Source organism: Hemicordylus capensis, chromosome 4 (assembly GCF_027244095.1).
Source record: "Hemicordylus capensis ecotype Gifberg chromosome 4, rHemCap1.1.pri, whole genome shotgun sequence".
NCBI classification, from domain to species: domain Eukaryota; kingdom Metazoa; phylum Chordata; class Lepidosauria; order Squamata; family Cordylidae; genus Hemicordylus; species Hemicordylus capensis.
This window is the reverse complement of record NC_069660.1, coordinates 244,567,978-244,593,508: the sequence shown is the minus strand read 5'-3', so window position 1 is coordinate 244,593,508 and position 25,531 is coordinate 244,567,978. Positions and strand designations below refer to the sequence as shown.

The window sequence follows — 25,531 nt, the reverse complement described above, 5'->3', positions numbered from 1 at the left end:
TAAAAATATTATGGGACTTGCGACTACAAACAGACAAACATCTGCCACACCATACACCAGATATAACTGTAGTCGAGAAGAAAGAAAAACAAGTCAAAATAATCAACATAGCAATACCAGGGGATAGCAGAATAGAAGAAAAGAAATAGAAAAAATCACCAAATACAAAGATCTACAAATTGAAATTGAAAAGCTGTGGCAGAAAAAGACCAAAATAATCCCAGTGGTAATTGGCGCCCTGGGTGCAGTTCCAAAAGACCTTGAAGAGCACCTCAACACCATAGGGGCCACAGAAATCACCATCAGCCAGTTACAAAAAGCAGCTTTACTGGGAACAGCCTATATTCTGCGACGATATCTATAACTGCAGCAACAACATTGACAATAAAATTCAGCCATCCTAGGTCCTTGGGAAGGACTCGATGTCTGGATAAAACAAACCAGTCAATAACACCTGTCTGACTGTGTAAATAAATAATAATCTCTAGCCCTTGTAGAAGTGGAGTTATGGAGCAAAATGTGCAGTCATTATTTTTCAAGTGTTTGGATTTTTTTGGTGTATAATAACTTTTCATCATAATGAATCCCTATGAGGATTCATTGCACACCTTCATTTCTTCTGTTCATTTCGACTGTCACTGGACAGTGCCAACTGTCAACTGCCATGTGCCAACTACACCATCACCACCACATGCAAGGCAGCTAGGTACTCATTTTAATTTTTACGAATATTGAAATGTTTAGATTCCTTGGTGTCTAATAACGTTTCCTTCCTTTGTTTCTTCTGTTCATTTTGACTATCAACTGCCATGTGTCAACTATTTTATTTCTTATTTTATTTTACATTTTATATCCTTCTCTTCCTCCGAGCCCAGAGCAGTGTACTACATACTTAGGTTTCTCCTCACAACAATCCTATGAAGTAGGTTAGGCTGAGAGAGAAGTTACTGGCCCAGAGTCACCCAGCTAGTATCATGGCTGAATGGGGATTTGAACTCAGGTCTCCCCAGTCCTAGTCCAGCACTCTAACCACTACACCACACTGGCTTTGGCTCTACATCCCCCCCCCCACACACACACTGAGGTGCTCAGTTTATTTTTTAAGGTATTTTTGAAGGGTTTAGATTCTTTGGTATCTTCATTACACACCTTAATTTCTTCGGTTCATTTTGACCCCACTGCTTTGCAGGTGGGTGTGGGGAATTAGTGGCATCCCATGTTCCCACTACCCTGTAACCCACAGGCCACTGGGTACTCAGTTTATATTTTAGGAATTTTTGAGGTGTTTAGACTCTTTGGTGTGTAACGAATCATTATGAGGAAGGGTTATTAGACACCAAAGACCCTAAACACTTGAAAAAAAACCCTAGAACATAAGCTGAGTAGTACCTCACTGCCTTGCGGGTGGGAGTGGGGTGTAGTTGGCACTGTCAAAAAGACAGTCAAAATGAGGAGAAATGAAGGTGTGTAATGAATCCTCATAGAGATTCATTGAGAGTAAGTTATTATATACCAAAGAATCCAAACACTTGAAAAATAGTGACCACACATTTTGCTCCTTAACGCCACTTATATAAGGGTTAGAGCTTAACCTTTTTAAAAAAAATGGAAGCTAGGCATCTGGGGGAATTAATAGGAGGGATCCGAATCTTGAATCAATTCAAATTGAATCACGCGTGATTCGATTCGTACCCGAATCTAGCCAATGGACCACAGGGGTGATTTGTTTTGTCTCCAAATCACCCGAATCAGCTAGATTCGGGTACAAATCGATTTGTACCTGAATCAATTTGCACATCCCTAAATAACTGTGATGACAGATATCTCCCTAAGAGGTTGGGGAGCTCATTGTTCATATTACTATGTCTGTGGGATGCCCATTTGAACACTCTACACTTCTGGAACTTCTAGCAGTGTTTCATGCCCTGAAATCTTTCCTCCCACTGATAAGGAATCATGTGGTGCAGACCGTATTGAACAACACAACAGTAACTGCATATTTCAATAGACAAAGTGGAATGATTTCCAGATCCTTATGCCATCCAGCTATGAAACTGGAGCATTCAACACAATGAAACTGGAGCATTCAACACAAAATACTCCCATTGCCTCTTCACATAAAGGGAGGGGCAATGTCATTGCAGACACCCTCAAGCAGAGAGACAAGTATATCTCAGCAGCACGAATGGGAGATGAATCAAGGAATCTTCCTGAACCTCTTCAAGCAGTGGGAAACACTATGGATAGACCTTTTCAGAACAAAGGAGAACAGAAAGTGCAAACTCGAGTGCTCCAGGGCAGGTCTAGGAAATGGATCCATGCTGTCCAGATGCCCTGGAAAAACAGCCTCTCTTAGGTTTTTTTTCTACTACCCATAGTGCTGGGGAAAATTCTTCAAGAGGAAATAGTGTGCATACTACTCACTCTGTGGTGGCCCAGGCAATCCTGGTTCCTGATCCTACTCTGAGTATCTCAGGGAAATCACTGTTGTCTTTCTCAGTATCAGAATCTGACTCAAGGAAGGGGACACATCTGCCACCACAACCTTCAGGTATTGGACCTGACTGTGAGGAGACTTATCTTCTAAACAGGTTTCTGTTGAATGAAAGGGGGGGAAATGACAAGGCATAACTATAGCTGTAAATGGAAAAGATTTGTGTTGTACACCAGGGGAAAAGGTTTTGACACTAGGGGCGGAAGGTGGGGGAGGCTTCTATAAGACAAGTTCTACTTTATCTCTAAAGAAATCAAGACTCTCAAATAGCTCCTATAAAGGTTCATATGACAGCACTCTCCATTACTCCCCTAGGATGGGATGCAAGTTCTTGTTCCTCCCACCCAGACTCCAAGAGATTTTTTTTAAGGGCCTTATCAACCTATTCCTTCTGGTTATAGAGCCGATTGACCACGGAGTCTCTGTCTAGTCTATATTAACCGAGGCTCCTTTTGAACCATTAGCATTTACAATCCTTACGTTATTCTCGTTGAAAGCAGCTTTCTTAGCGGCTATAACATCAGCAAAGACAGTTGGTGAGCTTACCACTCTTAAGGTTAACTCTTGGTATACCATATTCTTCCTAGATAAGGTAGTGATGAGGACAGATCCAGCTTTTAGACCAAAAGTGGTTTCTGAATTTCACATCAACCAGGATATTGTCATGAATCCTTTTCATGAATCCTTCACCTTTAGAGAAGTTGCTTCACTTTAATAATGTCAGGAGGTCACTCCTGTATTACTTGGACAGAATCAAGTACTTCAGGAAGACTCATCTTTGTGCCCTATAAAGCAGTGTTTCTCAACCACCGGTCCCTGGACCGCTGCCGGTCCCCGAAGGGTTGAGTGCCGGTCCCTGACTGGGAGTCAACCCCCCCCCCACAACTGAAATCAAGGCACTCACTTCCTCAATTTTGCACATGGCATGGAAGAGGAAGAGTATCACGGAGGCATGGGACCCTTCTTGTGCCTTGCCTCCACGTGCTGCTGAGATCTTCCTACAGCTATCTTATTCCCTATCTTTACAGCTTCAAACTGTATGCGGTGCGGGGGCATGGAGGAAAAAGTATGGCAGTGGGTGCCACTACAAGGGCTACTGGTTCTTGCATGCTCATTGTTTGCAGCCAAAGGTTGGTTGATTGAAACCCAGCTGCCTGTTGTGGTTGAGGCGTCTTGAGAGGGAACGCTGTTTCCCTCTTGCATAAGTGGGGCTTGCTTGTATGTTGTTTTCATTGGCCCCATGTAGCTTTTGAATTTTTCTAATGGCCCAACATCCCCTCTCCATTGAGTAATCACAAGCACCTCCACTCCAGACATACTGGAGACAAATTTGTTCACCCAGGCTTTTAAATTCAGGGGTTCTCAACCTTGGGTACCCAGACGTTGGTGGACTTCTACTCCCATAATCCCCAGCCATAATGGCCAAATGCCATTGTTGTTGGGGGTTATGGGAGTTTAACTGAGGGACCCAAGGTTAAGAACCCCTAATATTCCATGTTTGCAAAAGATTCCAAATTTAATTATTTCAATGCTTATATTATTTTCATTCTAAACTGCCCAGAGATGCAAGTTTTGGGCAGTATAGAAGTCTGATAGATAGATAGACAGACAGACTTGAAACCCCTTTACTAACTGCTGGTCCGGGAAACTGCGCATGAAGAATGTAGCGGTCCTTGAAACTCTGCACGAAGAATTTAGCGGTCCTTGACTCCAAAAAGTTTGAGAAACACTGCTATAAAGGACGAAGACGCTGACTAGTAGAGCTCATTTTCATGTGTGTTAGACTACAAAAGGTTAAGCCTCCATCTACAGTTAAGGCCCATCCTACCAGAGCAATTTCAGCATCAGCGGCACATATGTCCTTTATAAAAATGATGGACGTTTGCATGGCTGAAATATGAGCATCAAACTTGCTTTTCACGAAACATTATACTGTAGATATCCACTCAACGAGAGAAGCCAACTTTGGTTGGATGGGTTTTAAAAATGTGCTCGAGTAATATCCTCGCACCCATCCCACCCCCCACCTTCACAATGAGCTTGCTAATCACCCAATATTGTGAAGAAGCAGGGAGCACCAAAAGATCACCTGTTAACAACCTGTTTTTAAAGAGTACTCCTATGTTGCGAACCTGATCCTTCAGGAAGAGTGCAGGTTGATGCACCATTGCCAAGTCCACAATTCTCATCAGGACAGCTTCTTTCTTGCCTGGATTTAATTTTAGTTGAGTAGCCCACAAGCAACTATTCATTGTCTCAAACACCTATTCAGGACATTGACTTATCTTCTTCAGGAAAGAAATACTTTGTGGACTTCACCCTTCTGCACTATGGTGGCATCATACTCTACTCTGACTGATGATCCTTTATACACTAGTGGATGGGACAAGTGAGAAAGTGTGTGGCAGTGTTCTCTCCCATTGACATGTCACCATTTATGTTTTCTTTGGTTGCAGCAGGATATTTAGGTAATTCTTGGGAGTGTATCTTTATTGACCGCCTGACTTCCTTAGACTCAAGGCAGTTTACATACATTAAAACAACAACAATGAAGATGAGAAGAAGGGGGGAGAAGAAAAAAGGAAAGAAAAAAAGAAAAAGAGGCCCCCCCCCCCCCGACACGTTAAAAACTAAACGCTTGGCAAAATAGGTTTTCAGGAGCTTCTTAAAGGACAGAAAGGAGGGGGCGTTATGAATCTCAGGAGGCAGTGTGTTTCATAAGGAGGGGGCTGCAACAGAGAAGGCCCTCCCATGAGCCTGGGCCCCACATACTTCCCCTGAGCCCTGAACTCTTGGAAGGCCAACCTGAGATGACTTCAGAGGGCAGGTCAAAGTTGGACTAGAGAGGCGGTCCTGAAGGTCCACAAGTGCCAAACCCTGAAGGGTTTTATAGGTGATAACCAGCACTTTAGATTGGACCTAGAAGCGAACTGGCAGCCAATGAAGCGAAAGGTGAAACATGATCATATTTTCTGCTGCCCAGTAGCCGGGTTGCAGCATTTTGGGCCATCTGAAGCATCCGGGTCATCTTCAAAGACAACCCTAGGTAGAGTGCATTGCTGTAGTCCAACCGACAAGTGGTTGGTGGACAAGTTCAGAATGTCTCTACTAGCAAGGCTCTTCACTCTGTAGTCTTGATATGGATCAAATAGGGAGTCCTTTCAGAGGCCTCCAGAATGCCCTACCCCCATTCCTGTGTATGTTTTAAGTGCTCCCTGATAGTTTGCAGGGACTTTGGGGTAAATTTGCCTGATATGTGAATGCACGCCCTCCATTCCGGAAGAAATGTGAACTAAAGGGCTTTAAAGCCCTGTGTGAAAAACCCCATGGTGACGTCTGTCTTGCTGGGTGCTGGCATCTGACTCAACCTGGGTGCTACTTAAGCTTTTGTGGATGTAGGATATGCTTCTCATTGCTAGTGGATAAGAAGGGAGTAAATACAGTTCATCCAGCTCCGAATCCTCCTCGGGTGTCCCTTGTCCCCACTATAAGCATAAAAAGAGAAGACATGGGAAACATTCTCCTTTTCACTCCCCTTTTGCTAATATTGAAAGTATTTGCAGACAGACTAATACCAGCAAACAAGGTAGAGAAGCAAAGTTTGGGCAGTTTCTTTCTGTCTTCCCCCCTTTCTATGGGAATGTGACTGGAGTTAATCCTAATATTTCTACCACTATCTCCATCACCCCCGCCCCCACAAGGGACAGAACGTTTGCAGGATCTGCTCTCATCAGAAACAAAGCTCCCGATTTGATGTTTTTGAGACTGAATCTGTGATCAATGAAAAAGCTGAAAAAAGGAGTTCTCAGTGGCTATAATATCCCCAAGTATTTGAAGTTCCAACAGACTGACTGTTTTCTCAACAAAACCAGTAGCTGTTGATTCCCCACGGTGAACAGCTCTTTCTGCTTCCCTTCTGGTGGGTGTAGCTGCAGCTTTCCCTAGCTCTTCCCTGTATGTCTTTCGTAGCCCTTTTGAAAGGTTGTGAAATCTAAGAGGGAAGTCACCTAAAAAGCTGAAAACCTAAATGAAGCTCATGAATAGACTATATTCACTCTAAGGATATTTTGCATTTTTAAATGATTCCTGACAGTGGTTGAACTGTCCTTTTTGCAGCAGTCCAGACTCTAGTGACACAAGTTCAAGCAGACAGTGGTTATTAATTCAGACTGTGATAAACAGGGCCAGCCTAAGGCTCAGGAATGTCCCAAGTGAAGCCTACACTGGCAACCCTCACCATCCTGTTGCCCTCCTGGCCACAGCCTCCGCTTTGGTTGAACACTGCAGAGGTGATGGGCAGGAGGGTGGCGTGCCCTGCTTGGCGGCAGAAGCGAGGAGCGGGGCATGTGATGGGGAATAGGGTTGTGCACAAAACCGGCTTGGCCTGTTTGGTTCTGGTTTCGTTTGAACACCCCTGGTTTGGTTCAAAATCGAACCAGTTTTGAAAGATTCTGCATAGGTATAATGGGCACTCAGACTGACCCATTATTCCCTATGCAGAGCATCTAGGGGCACAAAACCAGGGTGGGTGGTAGGCACCCATGGGTGCCAACCAGTGTTCTCTCTAATTTTTTCATCTGTGTGGAATGAGTTTTGTTCTGGGCAGTAGTATCAAGGTAGTGTGCTGCACACGCATGCATTCATAGTGGGGCCTTCCTGATTCAACCTGAGTGAGATCTAAAATTTACTGAGCGGATATCAAAAAACTTGTGAGCATGTGCATACCTTAGAGAGAATACTGGTGCCAACTACCACCAAAGCCCCAAAGCAATAGGACATTTCTGCAATTTTTAATGAATTCTAAAAAATTTCCCCATTTTTTTCATTTCTCCCATAGGAAATACTGGGGATTTGAGGCAGCCCTATTCCCCACCCTTGGAGGTTGCCTGGGCACCCCAAAGTGGGTTTGGGGGCACGGCAGGTTGTACCACAAGTGCCCCCACAAGTCCTGAGCCGGTGGGGTTTTTTGCTCCCCCCCATCCCAGGAATTTTTTTAGTTTTTGGTGTCTTTAACAGTATACCAGAGTGGATTCTTCCATTTATATGTAAGTAAAGCAATTTTTTCATAGATATTCATTGAGAGAACTTCTACAGGAACCAAGAATCCAATTTGTATTTGGATTCCTGGTTGCTGTATAAGTTCTCTCAATGACACATGACGTGGTGTGGCAGCAGACCGCTTACTCATCATTGCCAGTGCATGCATTTTTGATGCATGCATGCCAGAACTAAACTGGAGAGGGAAAAGAAACTAGGCCCCAAATAAACACATTTCACAAATACATATATATATACAAGTATATATACAAATCCATCTATACAGCTGCATTATTTACACATTGTAGCAGTCCCTTCCTCCTTGGAGCCAAACTGGAAGGACCCATAACTATACCCCAGCATGAACTGGACATCATCAGGGACCCCTCACAGAGTGGCAAGAGAAGTGTTGGAGGGGCTGCAAGAGTGAAGGAAAATCTGCTGCACTGTCAGCTGTCAAGCCCTTGCCCTCCACCTCTGCCACGCAAGCAGCTTCCCTTGCAAGAGGGCCCCCACCACCACCAGGCTCTGTACGCCAGCACGCTAGCAGCACTGGTGGTGCATCTGATGGACCCGCTGGCTCAGTGCTAGCAGGTTCCTCTGGGTAGGAGAGCCTTTGTGCCGCCACCTCGCCTGGGGCAAAGAGTTTGGCTATAGTGGGCTTCTCGGCCCCCAACCCTGGCCTCCCTGACATGCTCCAGTGTGGAGATCTCTCCTGCCTCTGCCTTCCACCCTGCTGCGATCTCTGCTCGCCACACAGTGCTCAGACATTCCCAAACCCCAGGGGCTTTTAAAAAATTAGGAAAAAACTTTTTAAAATGAGGGGATCTAAAAAAAACCCTATCCCAAAATACCTAGTTAAAAAAATCCTACCCATCCACAACAGTATAATAAAATGCAATACAATAACAATATAATGGGGGGCAACTAAGTGAGGGGGGGCTGTGAAAATGAGACACAACCTGTAAAGGAAAAAACCCCCAGAAAATATACCTCCCCAAACCCAACCAAGAAAGGAAGCCCTATTTGAGGAAAACTAAAGGGGACAAAGAGGACACCAAAAAGAAACCACTTACCCCGCCCCCAATCATCCAAAAGATCTGCCCCACACACTGGTCAAGGGGAAAAAAGCTTTCCTGACCAGTGGTAGTCCAGAAGCGGGCTAGCACAGTTGGGGTGGGGGTGGGGAGCAGATGGGCAGCCTTCCAGCTACCCACCCAAACAAATTAAAATAACCATTGAATAAACTAAAATAAAAAGCTGGTGGGAAAAATGAGCTGTGGGGTATAGGTGGCGGGGGGAAAGGAGGAAACGAGGAGAGAGGGGAGGTGCTGCTGGAGTATTCTAGTCTGGAGAAGGCGGTATGCTAAGCACAGCAAGGAAATGGTTTAAAAAGAGAAACACCTGCTCCAGAGCAAACGAGCCCCACCCCCAAGCCAAAATAAAATAAAGCAACTGGTGGCTGCTGAGCTGAGGACTCTTCAACACAGCCTAGAATTAAAAGCAGCATTCAGTCAGTGCAGAAGCAAAAAAGGTGGAGGAGAGTTGGGGTTAGGGAAATGGGCCAAAGAGGCCTCTCAGGCCAAAGGGCCTGGAGAGGGGAGAGAGAGACAGTCACTTGCTCACGCTGGGGGAGAAACCCAGCAGCGGAAGCGCGCACACACACACACACCACTCACACAGTCACACCAGGGAGGAAATGGTTTAAAGAAGAGAGAGTGTGGGGCGGGAGCAGAAAACAGGCAGAAGGGGATTGGAGGGAACACAGCACAAGTCTGTAGGCAGACTCTCATTAGCAGAAGCAGCAGCCAGCATTCAGCAAGCCAAGGACTGCAGCAGGAGTGGTTTTGCAAGGCCAGAGGCTTGCCTTGCCTTTAAATAGAACTTGAAACTTTCTCCTTTTGAAGCCCCCACCTTTGCCCTCCCCCCTGGCCAATAGAGTGACAGTTCTCAAGGAATGGCAATACTACAGTACAGACTAGGAATGTGAACAGAACCAGGCGGAGGGGATTTGACGGTGGCGGGTGGGGTGCACTTACCTCTGCTGGCGCTCCGTTTTATTTATTTATTATTTTATTTATTTATCATATTTTTACACCACCCAAAACTTACGTCTCTGGGCGGTTTACAACAAGATTAAAAGTAAAACATTAATTAAAAACAAAAACAAAAAATTTAAAAGCAAGAAATTTACAAGACAATTTAAAATTTTAAAACAATATTCTAAAAACATTAAAACAATCAAAACAATATTAGTTAAAAGTCTGGGTGAAGAAATGCATCTCTAGAGACTTTTAAAAAGATGTCAGAGATAGGGAGACTCTTATTTCACTAGGGAGCGTATTCCAAAGCCTCGGGGCAGCAACGGAGAAGGCCCATCCCTGATTAGCCACCAGAGGAGCTGGTGGCAAATGAAGACGGACCTCTCCTGATGATCTCAATTGGCAGTGGGGTTCATAACGAGGAAGACGTTCTCTTAAAAAACACTGCCCCGTTGCCCAGAACTAACAGACACACCTGCATGCACCGGGCACAAGCTCACACGCATTGCGGGTGTGCGATGAGCGCGTCTGTTATTTCCAGGAGATGCTGTGACAGGGCGACAGGGAGGTACGTTACTGCCCTGAGGGGCTTTAACAAAACAGAGTGCTGGTGGGGGAATGCGGCGGGAGGGGTAAGTGCACCCCCCCACCCTTCAACCATCGGTTGAACCAGTTCGGAGGCCTATAAAGGGTCTCCAAACCGGTTCCATGCACATCCCTACTGCACAGCCTACCAGAGAGCCAGACTCATCTGACTAATCAAGGAAGCATGAACTCGGCAAATGAAATGAAGCAACACGAGTGACACAAAATGGAGAATAGCACCTAAAATCGAGCTTCGAACTGAACCAAGCTCGATTGGTTCGAACTCTGACCAGCATTGCCAATGTAATGCCCGGTTTGCTTTGAGTTTGAACCTTTTAATCGAACTGGTTCGAAGTCGAACCAGTTTGCACATCCCTAATGGGGAACACTCAGCCACCTTTGCTGCTGTTGCTCTCCGCACCACCTCCACTTGTTGCTTGCAAGTCGGTGGTTGTTCTCCAGCACCTGCCCGCCCTCCTCACTGCCAGTAAGCAAAAGTGGGGGTGGGGCCACGGGGATGGGGCAGAGGGTTGCTGACCCTGGCTCCCACATGACCCAGGCTGTCGCTGCTTCTGCCTGTTTTGCCCCTTAAGCAGGAGCTTGGTTTACTTGACAGGCCAGCTCTGGTGAAAAAGCATTCTTGTACTTAACCCAGTAAGTTCAATAATATAATGGACGAGGCTGCTCTTAGAACAGTGAAAGCTAAATTGCAGCTACCAGTTCTCACAGCAACTTCTGTATTTGCCAGGGAAGAATTACTTTGGGTAAATTAGCTTTCTAGCCTCAGCATCACTAAGTTTCTTCTAGGTGGTTTTAAAAAATTGTCAGTTTAAGCATTTGTGCAAGATTCTATTCTAGATGCCTGTTATTTCTTCACAAGAGTCTCTGCTTTCAGTTTTTGGTTGCGTGCTGCAATTTGTGGCTCAGACAAAAATCTCCTTTTCTTTCTTTGGGTGATGAAAAGGAATTGGCATTTAAATGATTTTCAGTTTAATGATGATATCTACTTTCCTTCACATTTTTCATAAAGAGTTTGCAAGTAGTTATTTTGTTTCACACAGTTCTAATTTTAATTTTAGTACTTGAGAGTACCTGAGATATTAGCCACCTAATGGCGCAGAGGAAATGACTTGACTAGCAAGTCAGAGGTTGCCAGTTCGAACCCTGCTGGTATGTTTCCCCGACTATGGGAAACACCTATATCAGGCAGCAGTGATATAGGAAGATGCTGAAAGGTATCATCTCATACTGCGTGGGAGATGGCAATAGTAAACCCCTCCTATATTCTACCAAAGACAACTACAGGGCTCTGTGATCGCCAGGAGCTGACACCGACTCGATGGCACACTTTACTTTACTTGAGATATTAAGAAGTTGCCTTGCTCTTTTTATGTTTTTTCTACTATCAGCAACTTGTGGAAGAGTCTACATATAGGAATGAACTTCAGATGCAGTTGGATAGTAAGGACAGTGATATAGAACAACTGCGTGGCAAAATTTCAGACCTACAGCAAGGCATGGAATCTACTAGTGTTGCCAGCCTTCAGGCAGATGAAACTGATGGAAATATTATGGGTAAGAAGCATACCTGTTTGGAACACTGTCTCTCTGTCTTGATTATTAGGCTTTACTTTAGTGTTAGATGGGATGACACTTTTAAAAAGAAACTGTTTTTCTTTATTCTTTGTCTTTTATATTTCTTTTAAGTTATTGAATGGATAGCACATAATGTGGGATGTAGAATTGCTGCATATTTCTTTGTACAGAAAATAGCTTGAGTTCATCATTTCAATATTTCCTTTTAGTATACAGCTTGTTTATTGCCTTTTTCTAGAAAGAATGGAAAAGTCCAACCTCTGAACTGTTCATTGCTGTTTTATTATTGTAGTTCTACTGTAGATCAGAGGGTTTTTTTGTCCTGGGAACCTCACTGACTTCCGGATACAGTTTGTTGTGCGATTTTCACTGCAGGCCTTTTAAGTTATTATGGGCTGTATTCTAATTGCTTATAGAATAAGCAAAAGTAGTGTTCACTTGCACAAGAAAGAGTGGCAATTTCCCCCTTTTCCTGACTCCCCTATCTGCTGCAGCCCCTGTGCCACATGTTGTCCTGTTCTAGAGGGTACCTTGACCCTTAGGTAGACACAGGGGAAAGACAGATGAATTGGGGAGGGAAAGATCATTCCCCTTGTGCAAGTACAGTGGTAAAATTATATTTTGTCTCTATCTTCCTGTTTACAGCTACTGTAAAACAATTGATTAGTCAAACTCATTCTCTAATCCTTGATGGCTTTCAATTCATATTGTGTTACATTTACAAAACAGGATTCCTTTTAGTGGGATGTGCCTTTTAACTGATTGATTTATTAAATAAAGTTGTTTAAGTTTAAACAAGCATGATGGGTTTTTTGAGGCTGGTTTTGGTGTGTCCATATAATAGGGAATAGAAATGTATATATTAAAGCCTTTCCTTAAAACAGTGAGTGGCAAATTACAATCTAACAGATTAAAGCTACTTTACATGTCCCTCAATATCTTAGAAAGACCTTAGATAAGATATTGATGTTGTAGCATGGGCTTCCTCCAAGGTTTGCCACATGCCCTAAAGGACAGCCAGTGGTTTTAATTACTGTATTTTTTGTGTATATACCCTGCATATGGATATAAACCACACCTGATTAACCCCCTCTGGAACTGTTTCAGAAATCGGGGTATAAATATTTTAAGTACATATACGAATTTTATTTGAACAATGGGAATGATTACAAAAGGATTAATAATAATGATTGCAAGCCATAGTTAGTGCACGAGACAAAAAAAAAAGCCTGCTTGTACAAGAAATTAGACCATGGAGGCCAGAGTAGATGGTAAAAACTGTTAATTATAACTTCATATTAAAACATACGTGATGGGAAAACGTACACAGTTTTTCACTTAAAAAATGCAGCCTTTCTCTTGTTCACCTATACATCACCAACCACCACTTGTCAGACTGTATATTTCTTTCTCTTTTCTTGGAACTATGTAACTTCAGAGCCATAATATTGGATGGTTGTTATATGTTCCCCTGCTTGGAATCTGGCAGTTTGAAACCTCATAGATGACATATGTCTATTCATAAGAGAACCCACAATAATAAACCACTGTATAGATACTAGACCTTAGATAAGATCAAAAGTTAGAATAGGTTTTGACAACAATTTGAGGGACATTCCGATGTAACAGTAAACCATGATTAAACTTTGAGTTAGCATTACTGGCATGAGCCTCAGACTCATATGATTCCCCCTCTCCCTTTTGCATGCATGAGGAGAAAATTATGGTTTAGAATGTTGCATCTGAGCCTGGCAAATCCTACTTCATTCTAATCATTTTGTGAACAAGCCAGGGTATCACACCAGGACCTGCTCTTAATAACTGAGCACTGCATCTTGGGGGATGTGTGCACAAGAGCTGATATTGTGGTGGCTAGGTACAATTCCCAACAGTAGGCCCTGTGCCTGTGGAGTAGCCACTGTGGAAGTATTTGTCAGCTCCTTGAAGTGCACTGTAGCTACGCATGTAGTGCGCTCGGTATCTTTGGTGCCAGAGCACAGTTTCCCTCAGTTCCTTTCTGTTCTCCATAGTGTACACTTCCTCGGGGATTCGCTCTTTCATCCTCGGTTCCTTGAAAACACAAACGGTTGTATACTTCTTTATTTGGCTTTTTGGACTTTCAGACTATTTCTGACTTCAGTTTTGCCCTATGTTTGGATTTGTTTGTCTCCAGTCTGATGGACTCGAGAAATACCTTTTAAGAGGTGTTCCTTGTGCTGCAGCACTTTGCCCTCATCTGGCCGACATGATTTGTGCCTTCTTTGCCTAGGAGAGGACCATATGTGCCCTGTTAACTGAGCAGAGGTATCTCTTTAAAAGTGGTGGTTCTAGGTTGCTGCTATCAAGGCATCGCATGATGGGTTATCCTCGTCACGTGCTCCTGGGCAGGACTATGCAAATTAGTTGAAAAAAGAGTCCTATATAGCCCCGACGGGGATAACCCCGCCCCAGTTCTTCTAGTCCTGCGTTCGCTCCTGGCAGGCTGCTCCTCTCGTCGCTTTTCTTCCCAGGCTTGTATTCTTTTCTTCTCCTTTTCCAATTCTTGTGCTGTTTGTTGCCTCTCCCTAGTGTTTCTGTGTTTTGTTTTGTTTTAAGAGTTATTGTTTGTCGCTGCATTCCTGTGTAGTTTCTATCCTCCCCCTCTCCCCTCCACGTTCCTCTCCTCACCCCCCCTCCTTCCCTCCCCGGCTAGTCTTGCATGGAGCACAGCGCTAGGGGCTCTAGGTTTCAGGGAAGGATTTTGAACGTGCTTGTGCCTGCTGGACGCCCGTCCGAGCGTTTTCCAAGGCACTCCAGGAGACCGGGCGACCCGCCTCCAATCGCACTACCGCCTCTAAAAGAACCCAGCGCCCTTATCCTCCCTGCCCCGGTCTCGGCGAACTTGGTTCTGTCCGAGCAGGCAGCCGGAGAGGTCCTGCGGTCGATCGGCCCCTCGGGAGGCGAGTCCTCAGGCAGCACGGAAGGCGCAGAGTGCGAAGACAGACCGAGACGCTTAACGCGCAGCTCGGCTTCGGAACGCCGCACCGCTCTAGCAACATCTCTGTTTCAAGAGTTAAACGAGCACCTCAGAGCGGGGACGGTTCGGCCGCTCCCGAACCCACCCCCCTCACAAGCGGAGATTCGCGCCCTAGCGGCTCAACACAGAATGGCGGCCTCCGCAGCGGACCCACTCGATTCCCAAGATGGCGCCGATCAAGAAAGGGCGGGAAACGTGAGCAACACCGCCTCTACCACCACTGCATCGAGTCTGGTGAGAGCCACGCAATTGGAAAGGGGGGAGGGACCTCCACTCCCGGAGAATGTTGCCATTCCTACTCAGGTTCCCCCGGAACGGCAGATATGGTTTAAAAATGCTATTAATGAATCTATTGGCCACCTTAAAACTCCTAGGAAGTGCAAACATTCCAAGAAGCGCAGACATGTTTCCACCTCCTCCTCTGAGCAATCTTCCACCTCTACCTCCCCTCCCCCTCCCCCTAGAAAAGCCAAATCCAAGAAAAAACATTCCAAAAAGTCTAAAAAATCTAATAAATCCTCCAAGACCATTTCTGTTCACTCCTCTGAAATATCTGGGGAGGATTCCGGTGACCCTTCTGCCTCAGTCATCCGCCGTGTGAGGGATAGGGGGCTTCCTGCACCATCTCCTCCCTTGGAGGAAGACGCAGATGAAAACCCAGGTGGTCACGAAGGGGGAGGACGGGACCCTGAGCGGGATCAGGAGCAGGACCGAGAGGAGGGGGATTGGTCAGGTGAAGAGGACCTTGAGCTGTCACAGGTTTCTCAGCGCTTATTCACCCCGGAAGACTTTAACCCTCTCATGACCAAGGTCCTAAAAGCCATTGGTCTGTCATCTAAATCCCCTTCGGATTCCAACCAAAGCAATAAGGGCGACCTGGTTTTTCCAAAACCACAACCCCGTGAATTACTTCTTCCCATGCCAGCTTATTTTACAGATGTCATCAAGGCAGAGTGGTCCACGCCAAGTGTTCCTAAGAAGGCAGCATCGTCAGCAGCTAGGTTCTACACCTTCCAACAAGAACCCTCCTTGTTACTGAAGACTCCAACCACCGACGCTCCTATTTCCCAATTGAGCAGCGGCTCCCTAGTCCCGAGAGATTGCGAAGGTTTCCTAAAAGATGCTTCTGACAAAAAGGCGGAGCTGGCTTTTCGGCGCGTCCATGACAACTCCTCCTTGGCTACCCGTTCCTCCAAGTGGCGTCCATGGCGGCCAGAGCCAGCCTCCTATGGATCAACGACCTCATCGATGACAGTCCGCCCGAGTCAGTCCGCCTCAGACAACAACTATTAAAGCTTCAACGCTCTCAAGCCCTCATAGCCGACATGTCCCTGGACATCCGCTACTCTTCCAGGGCATCAGCAGCGTCTGTAGTTGGCAGACGGCACCTATGGCTAAAAGCTTGGCAGGCGGACTCTGCCTCAAAGAATAACCTCTCCGCCATACCATACAAAGGTGAAAAATTGTTCGGAGATACAGCACTGGAGAACATCCTAGTTGAATCCAAAGACAAAAAGAAAGCCATGTCTTCGGCGCCACGGAAGCCCGACAAGATTCCCTTCAGAAGGAATTACCAGCCCTTTCGTTCTTTCCGTCCCTCCTTCGGGGCAGGGACCGCGACTTTCGAGGCTCGAGATCTTCCTGGCCCTGCCAGCTCTTCACAGGCAGAAACACCAGCTTCCGTTCCTCCAACACGCAAGGAAAACAACAGGGGAAGTCTCAATTCTGACTCAGATTCCCCCTGCCTAGGACGTCGTCTATCCACTTTCCTCCCCTCATGGCGCCAGAACATCGCAGATGCTTGGGTTCTAGACCTAATAACATCAGGATACAGAATAGAACTGAGCTCCTCTCCCCGCCCAAGGTTTCTACCTACTCCATGCTCCAACTGTTCTACCAAACATACAGAAATGTCCCTCGCCATTCAGCACCTTCTGGACATCGGAGCGATAGAACTCGTCCCAAAAGGCCAGGAGGGGAGAGGAGTTTACTCTATTCTATTCACGGTACCCAAAAAAGACGGCTCCCGCAGAGCTGTTCTCAACCTAAAACACCTCAATGCGTATGTAAAACCTCAAAAATTCCGCATGGAGTCACTTCGCTCCATTCTAGAAGCTCTGCAACACGGGGACCTCCTCGCGTCAATAGACTTAAAGGAGGCTTACCTCCATGTCCCTGTCCATCGGGACAGCAGGCCCCTCCTCCGGTTCAAGTACTCCGGGACGGACTATCAATACAAGGCCCTCCTATTCGGCCTCTCTTCAGCGCCCAGGACCTTCACCAAGGTACTCACCCCCGTCCTGGCACTCCTCCGCCTCCAAGGGGTACACATTTTTTGGTACTTAGACGATCTTCTCCTAAAATCAGATTCTCCAGACGCAGCGAAAAGAGACCTCGGAAAAACTCTGGCAACCCTAGAATTACATGGCTTCCTGATCAACTCAGCCAAGAGCCATCTAACACTGACCCAGAGGATCCGCCACCTGGGCTTCATCATCGATACGTTAAAGGACAGGGTCTTTCTCCCAGAAAACAGGATCCATTCCATCACCTCAGAAACAAGAAGGGCTCTATCTGCACAGAAAGCACCAGTCCTGTCATTGGCCCGCCTCCTGGGCCTCATGGTCTCGACTCTGGAAGCGGTCCCGTGGGCGAGGCTACACCTGAGAGACCTGCAGTGGTTTCTCCTCTGATTCCAGCCTTACATCTCCAGGAAGCGCAACATCTCCGTCATCCTTTCCCCGTAAACCAGGATGTCCCTGCAGTGGTGGATTCGCACTCAGAACCTGTCGGTGGGGAAGCTCTTCTTGGAATTTCCGAAGCTGATAGTCACGACAGATGCCAGCAAGAGGGGCTGGGGAGCCCACTGTCTCCGACACTCAGTCCAAGGAATATGGGACCAACACGAACGATCCCATTCTATAAACTGGTTCAAATTGAGGGCCATTTGGCTCGCTCTCCTCCGTCTGCACCCGCTAGTCCAAGGGAAAGACGTTCTCATCAAAACAGACAACACTACTGCCAAGGCACATGTGAACAGGCAGGGGGGAACGCGCTCTCGCTCCCTATTTCTGGAGTCAATGATGCTCCTATCCTGGGCGGAGAACCATCTCAGATCCCTGTCGGCACACCACGTCAAAGGGGATCTGAACTCCATCGCCGACTGGTTGAGCAGGGAGGATCTGCTCCCAGGGGAGTGGTCGCTGAACACTCTAGTCTTCGATCAATTGGCATCCAAGTGGGGTCGACCGCAAGCGGACTTATTCGCTACTCCCCTCAACGCGAAACTGGAGACCTTCATCACCAGGTTCCCCTGTCGGACAGCGTGGGGGACAGATGCTTTGTCATGCAAGTGGCCCCAAGGGCTAGTTTACACCTTCCCTCCAATTCCGCTTCTCACCAGAGTGCTTCGAAGAATAAGAACCCTAGAGGCAGAGGTTGTCCTGGTGGCCCCCTTCTGGCCCAGACGGCCATGGTTCACAGATCTAATATCCATGGCGGTGGACCAACCATGGCATCTTCCCACAAGGCCAGACCTTCTACTTCAGGGACCGGTTCAACATCCCAACCCAGGCTGGTTTCAACTAGCCACCTGGAGACTGAGCGGAGCCGTCTGCTCACACAGGGCATCTCGGAGAAGGTAACTGAGACTATTCTGGCCTCCAGAAAAGAGTCTACGAACCGCATCTATCAATCCACATGGAGGATGTTCCTTCGTTGGCTTCGAAAAAATAAAATCCCCAACACTAACACATCACTTAATCACCTCCTGCGTTTTCTTCAAGACGGCCTGGACAAGTGGTTGAAGCCCAACACCCTAAGATGGCAAGCGGCATCCTTGTTGCCTATGTTGACAAAGGCCTCTTCACCTAGTTTAAAGGACCATTCTCTGCTTAAAAGATTTCTGTGGGGAGCCACCCTACTGTCACAGCCGGTCGTGCATCGTTTTCCATCCTGGAACTTAAATCTGGTACTCAGAGCACTACAAGAACCTCCTTTCGAACCTAACCGGTCAATTCCGTTAAGACTACTTTCTTTAAAATTGGCCTTCCTGGTGGCGCTCACCTCGGCCAGAAGAGTATCTGAACTCAGGGCACTGTCAGTACACAAGGCCTACTGTGTGTTTTCTGAGGACTCAGTCCGGTTGATTCCGGATCCATTCATTCTGCCCAAGGTCATCTCCCATTTCCACGTGTCTCAAGACGTCTTCTTACCTTCATTTTGCCTGCATCCTGAGCACCCGCGGGAAAAGCGCTGGCGTAAACTAGATGTACGACGTTGCTTGAAACAATACATCAAGAGAACGGCTAGTTTCCGCAGAACAGACACTATGTTCATCTCTTACTTATCTACCTCTATGGGCGAGGACGTGTCCTCTAGAACTATTGCCAGGTGGATTATGGCATGTATCGTTCTATCATACGAGTCCCAAAAGATCCCTCCACCATCTAATATCTGGGCACACTCCACCAGATCCGCGGCTGCCTCGGCCGCCTTTGCTACTAATGCTTCAGTTCAGGAAATTTGCAAGGCGGCAGTCTGGAAGAGCCCATCTACCTTCATAAAACACTATAGGCTAGACGTCTATGCAGCCGCACAGGCGGTATTTGGGAGGCGAGCTCTTCAGAGGGTTCTTCCCCAGGAGTAGAGCAGCTGGAATATTTCCCTCCCTGGGACAGAAGAAGTACTGCTTGGGTATGTCCCATCATGAGATGCCTTGATAGCAGCAACCTAGAACGGAGCATTGGTTACTCACCGTGAAGGCTTCTTCTGGTTGCTGCTGTCAAGGCATCTCAGCCCGCCCTCGTGGCTCGCTGCTCTCCTCTGTGGGGAAGGAACTCTTTGACTGGCAAAAGGGATAGTTCCTTGTCTGTTATTATGCCTTACGCTGCATGTTATCTTCCTATGTCCCTTCTATGCTGTTTTCTCCACCTAACCTTTTCTTTTAGTTACTTGGCCTAGAAGAACTGGGGCGGGGTTATCCCCGTCGGGGCTATATAGGACTCTTTTTTCAACTAATTTGCATAGTCCTGCCCAGGAGCACGTGACGAGGATAACCCATCATGAGATGCCTTGACAGCAGCAACCAGAAGAAGCCTTCACGGTGAGTAACCAATGCTCCGTTCTCTTTATTTAGCAGGGGGAGGGCAACTGGCCCTCTCCATCCCCAGCACCCCTCTAGTAACTGTTGCTGGTGTCCGTCTTATATTTCTTTTTTAGATTGTGAGCCCTTTGGGGACAAGGAGCCTGCTTGCTTGCTTGCTTGTAAACCGCTTTGGGACTTTTTGTTGAAAAGTACTATATAAATATTTGTCATATTCGTATATAGTCATATTTGTATATTGTTCACTTTTGCAAAATTTGCCTTTCGTTTTCAAAACAGACCTGGAGAAGATGGGAGTTGCGTTTAAGGGCCGCCCTGTATGAGACTGTCTTACCCTGATGCAGTTGACCTCATCAACGGCGGCACTTTTGAAGCTGAGTTCAACTCCTAAGGCTCCATTCGAGTCTTCCTCCGGTGCTTTTAAGAAGCCATGGGATCTACCTAAAGAGTCCCGCCATAAGCACCATGAGCAAAAGCACAAAGAGACCAAAGTTTTGACGATGCCAAAACATCCAAAAACATTGTCGGCATCTTTGGCATTGATGTTGACACCACCTTTGGTTGCATCAACTTCAGCCAAACTGGCTCTTCCAACGGCTGTTCTGCTTTCGTTTCTGGCCTCAACATCACTTTTATCAGCATCGACAACTGTCGAGCATCGCTCCACGTCTATGAGATATTCTGCGTAGCTGCTTCATTTACCTTTGTCAGTACTGTTAACGCCGACACTTTCTGCCATCCAAGTCATTCATTCCAGTTCATCATAGTCTTCTCTGGAGGTCATTGAGAGATCTTCTTCCATATCGACATTGAGCTTCCTGCAGACTCCAGCATCAGCATTGATGTCCTTTGCTGCTCTGACTTCAGCATTAATCTCTGCGGCCCATCCTTCTCCATGTCCAGTTCTGCCGTCACCACTGTTGACCAAGCCTTTCGTCCTTCTTCCTCTGTGGCTTCATGGGCCTTCGGTACTGGTTTTCTGTCAACATTGGCATCAAAGGACTTTCCTCCAATGCCAGACTGATTCCATTGGGATTCTCCTTTGACTGCATTGGGATTGACCTTCAAGGGATTTTCATTGCATGGGATCGATATCAAAGGCAAGTCTAGGATTCCACGAGTGCCATAGGCACAGTCTGCCTTGCCTGCTAAAATGATGCCTGTTGCCTCTCCTTGTCTTCCACCTCAATGGAAGGAACCACTCAGTTTCTCATTATCAGCTCTTTCTCCTTATTGAAGGAAATTAGATTATTGGACCGAGGCTATATCTGCAGGCTGGGGAAATTTATATGGTCATTCACCCTTTCCTGCTTTTGATTGTGAGGAGTTTCAGCTATGGAAATTAAAGTCTTCATTCTGCATTCCAGGGACAAGCCTCTGGATTCTCTCTGTTCAAATGGCCCATGGATCCCTCTCCTGTTCCTAAACAGCAGAAGGAGAAATGGCATGCCATCACCTCTTGTGTGCTTCCCAGAGGCATCTGGTGGGGCCACTGTGAGAGACATGATGCTGGATGAGATGGGCCTTGAGCCTGATCCAGCAGGGCTGTTCTTATGTTCTTAACTTCCGCCATTCCAACCTGCTGTTCCACTTCATCCATCCCCTACTCCTTTACTGCCTGTGAACCCTGCTGTACCATCATTGCCTCAAGATGCTCCTACTGTCACTGACAGACTAGTCTCAGATGAGAATTATGTCTTGTCCTCTTAATCTGATGATGATTGTCTCACAGAGATTCCCTCAGGAACTTCACCCAATTATAACATTCCGAAAAACCCTTCAGACTCTCCTGCTGAAGAGTCCAAGTCCTACAGAATCCAGGTCTCTGATGGCTAAAGTTCTTAGAATAGACCTGAAGTTGCCTGTCAGTGATCTGGTCTCTGGCTTTATGTCTTCTACCACTATGTCCACTCCTGCTGCCTTGCCTATATTACCAGTCCTGGTCAATTTGGCTAAGTCTGCTTGGGAGACTTCTTCATCTTCTTGTAGATTAGATAATTTCTATAGTGTGCAAGAGGAGGATTGTAAATTTTTATTCTAACATCCTCCTTCAAACTCTTTAGTGGTGGATTGTGTACTCTTCTCCAAATCATGAAAAAAGCATCCAGGTTCTGTCGATAAGGAAGGTAGGAAGTTGGATTCTATGGGACGTAAGATCTAATCCTCTTCTTTGTCTCTGCATGAAGATCTCCAACTACATGGACTGTATGGCCAAATTCCATTATTCAATTTGGAAAGGAAAGATTGTGCCGTCAAGTTGGTGCTGACTCCTAGCGATCACATTCCATGTGATTTTCTTGGTAGAATACAGGAGTGGCTTAACAGTGCCTTTTCTCACGCAGTATGAGATGATGCCTTTCAGCACCTCCCTATATCACTGCTGGCCAATATAGGTGACTGTAAATGTATTTACTAGGCACAGTCTGGGAAGCATACTGGCGGGGAGTTGAATTAACAGCCTCTTGCTCTCTAGGCAAACTGCTTTAAAACTGACATGCAGACTGCTCCTGCACCCCTACAAGCTCAGTTCAAGGAGCTCCTCTCCAAGTCTTCAGCTATAACCTGCCAGTAACTCAGCATGGCTAAAAATCTCACTGAGACTGAGCCCCACACGCTAGCTAGTGCTGTTTCATTGAAAATAGATGTCTGGCTCCATTTGTCCTCACTCCAGCAGGATATGTGGGACAAAATTGAAGATTTTTCCCTTTGATGGTAAGGGTCATTTGAGCACCCAAACAGACATTGTCATGGAGTACATGAAGTCCAGGTTCACTGCCTGGACTTTCATTTCTACTACTACATCTCGCTCCTACTCACAATGCTTCCATAGGACTGACAGGCCTAGAGTTCCTTACAATCGGTCCGAACAAAGGGACTATCACCGAACTTTTCCTCAGAACCCAAAGTGACCATTCTCTCCATGTAGTTAACAAAATCCAAAACCCAGCGGCCCAGACGCCTCTAAACAGAACCTTTGACTTCTCTGTAACCTTGCCCATTGCTCTCGCTCCTTCCTCTATCTGGCTTGCCCCCTACTTAACACCCTGGCGTTTTATTACATCGATGCCTGGATGCTAAGTATCATCTCCACCGGCTACACCAGAGTTTCTCACTTTTCCCTGGGAATAAAATATACACCCGCAACTCCTATGCTTCAAGCAGAGGTACAAGAACTCTTATTCAAAGGAGCAAAAGAACTAGCCTCACCAGAGACTCAGTGGTCAGGGTATTACTCCTGATACTTTCAAGTTCTGAAGAGAGATGACAGCCTACATCCTATTCTGGACCTCTGCTCCCTTAATGAATTTATACACACCAGGAAGTTTCAAATGTTGACTATTGCAGCAACTCCTTTCTCTGCTGTCAGGAGAAGAGTGGTTCGCCACTCTAGACCTGATGGCTACCTATTTTCACATCACCATCCACACACATCACTGGAAATACCCATGGTTCACCATGGGGGACCAGATTTTTCAATAAACCGTACTTCCTTTCGGCTTGTCCATGGCTCCTCGCATGTTCACAAAATGTGTGAGCACGATCATTGCCTACCTACGAACTCAAGGGATATCCATCTTCTCTTATTTAGATTATTGGCTCCTCAGCCCGCACAACATGCATCTCCTTTTGGTCCATATTGCCGAGTTTCTCTCTCTCTCCCTGGGCATCCAGATCAATAGCAATAGCAATAGCACCTACATTTATATACCGCTCTATAGCCGGAGTTCTCTAAGCGGTTTACAATGATTTAGCATATTGCCCCCAACATTCTGGGTACTCATTTTACTGACCTCGGAAGGATGGAAGGCTGAGTCAACCTTGAGCCCCTGGTCAGGATCGAACTTGTAACCTTCTGGTTACAGGGCGCCAGTTTTACCACTGCGCCACCAGGGGCTCCTTCCTCAACTGGAAGAAGTCCAACCTGTCCCCTCAATGCTCCCTTCCTTACATAGGAGCCATACTGGATGTGAGTTTCAAACTTGTGTTGGATCCTCCAGACAGTCAACTGACAATTTGGAACACTTTTTACTCCTTCCAGTCCAGTCCAACCCAGACTTCACAATCTGTTCAGCATCTCTTGAGCCTCACGGCTTCTTGCATGTCAATGGTGGCCTATGCAAGACGGCCTAAGCACTATGACTGCTATCCACATTCAAACCAAATGTAGACAACCAGGATCTCCAACTGCTGATTCCCAGGCCTGCCTTGGACTCTCTTCAGTGTTGGATTCTCCTGGAGAATTTCAATGCAGGTCTACCCTTTCAACCACTTACACCCTCAATTTCTGTCACTAGGCGCCTCTTTGACAGGTTGGGGCACCCACTGTGCAGGCCTTCACGCTCAGGGCCTTTGGAACCATCAACAGGCATCACTACACATCAACTTACTCAAGCTTATGGTGGTTTTCTTGGCCCTAAAGTCCCTTTTTTCATCTCTTGTCTTGCAAAACAGTCCAGATGATGATGGACAATAACATTGCCATAGCACAGTCTCCAAGTCCCCCGTGCAATTTTGCCATTCAGATTTGGGATTGGTGCATTTGCCACCAAATCTATCCCCTAATTCTGCATATAAAGCATGCCCGACAACATTTTAGTAGACAGCCTCAGTAGGGAAAACAGCACTGCTTGTTAGCACGAGTGGGAACTTCACAATGATGCTCTCATTTTTCTCTTCTGTCAGTGGGGGACTGGCACTGTGGGAGTCCCACTTGGTACTCCCCAAGTTTGCCACCCAGGAAAACAAAAAATGTCCACTTCACTGTTTTAGAGCTGCAGTTGGGGTAGGTCTCTGGAAGATGCTTTCCAGATTGCTTATGCAGGCAAGTGTTTCTATCTCTTTCTGCTCCAGGAGATGAAATGCATTCTGCTCACCCTGTGGTGGCTGTGGCAGCTCTGGTTTCCTCTCCTTTTCGATCTGTCTCTGGGCTCCCACCATTGTCTTCGGCACTGTCCAGACCTCCTCCATCAGAATAACAATTGGGTTCTTCACCAGATCCTCAGGAACCTGAACATGACAGTGTGGAGGCTGAACTTTTAGATCGTATCCTGCTTCACAAAAGGAAGACCACCTCCAGGTGTAATTACAGCTGTAATGGAAGATATTTTTAATCTATGCTTGGTCCAAGGGTTTTGACTTCTCTTCAGCCTCTGTCTGCCAAGTACTGCTCTACCTCTTCTCTGTCAGATACTATGGGCTGTCTAATTCATCCATAAAATTACATATGTCCGCCCTTTCTGCCATGCACCCTGGCTGGGGTTCCACGACTCTTTTTTCCTACACTCACTTCAAGCGTTTCTTAAAGGGCCTGAATAAACCAGTTAGGCAACCTGTTGAACCCTTGAGCCCCTCTTTGGTTCTCTCTTCACTCATGGAAGACCCCTTTGTACCTTTATTTTTGGCTTCCTTCAAATTGTTTACCTTCAAGACGGTGTTCCGCTTTGCCATCACAACAGCGAGAAGAGTTAGAGAGATCTCTGCCTTAAGGATTGACACCTCCTATACTACTTTCTATACAAATAAGGTGGTGCTATGTACTAACACTGCCTTCTTACCTAAGATATGTCAGATTTTCATATTAATCAAGACATTGTCTTGCCCATCTTTTTCTCTAACCCAGTGTAACCCCTTGAACATTCATTGTATTCTTCAGACAT

The 25,531-nt window shown here is 46.3% G+C and overlaps 1 protein-coding gene across 2 annotated transcripts in view; it reads left to right on the top strand.

Moving 5' to 3' along the window:
• Window positions 1–25,531, top strand: part of ROCK1 (Rho associated coiled-coil containing protein kinase 1) — a 272,534-nt gene that overhangs the window by 216,701 nt on the left and 30,302 nt on the right. For both annotated transcript variants that reach the window (XR_008305444.1, XM_053242579.1), the window contains exon 27: window positions 11,568–11,733. Coding sequence is in view for 1 of the 2 variants with exons in the window: in XM_053242579.1 (XP_053098554.1) it covers window positions 11,568–11,733 (166 nt within the window). In the remaining variant the exon portion in view is untranslated. The remainder of the gene's footprint in view (window positions 1–11,567; window positions 11,734–25,531) is intronic.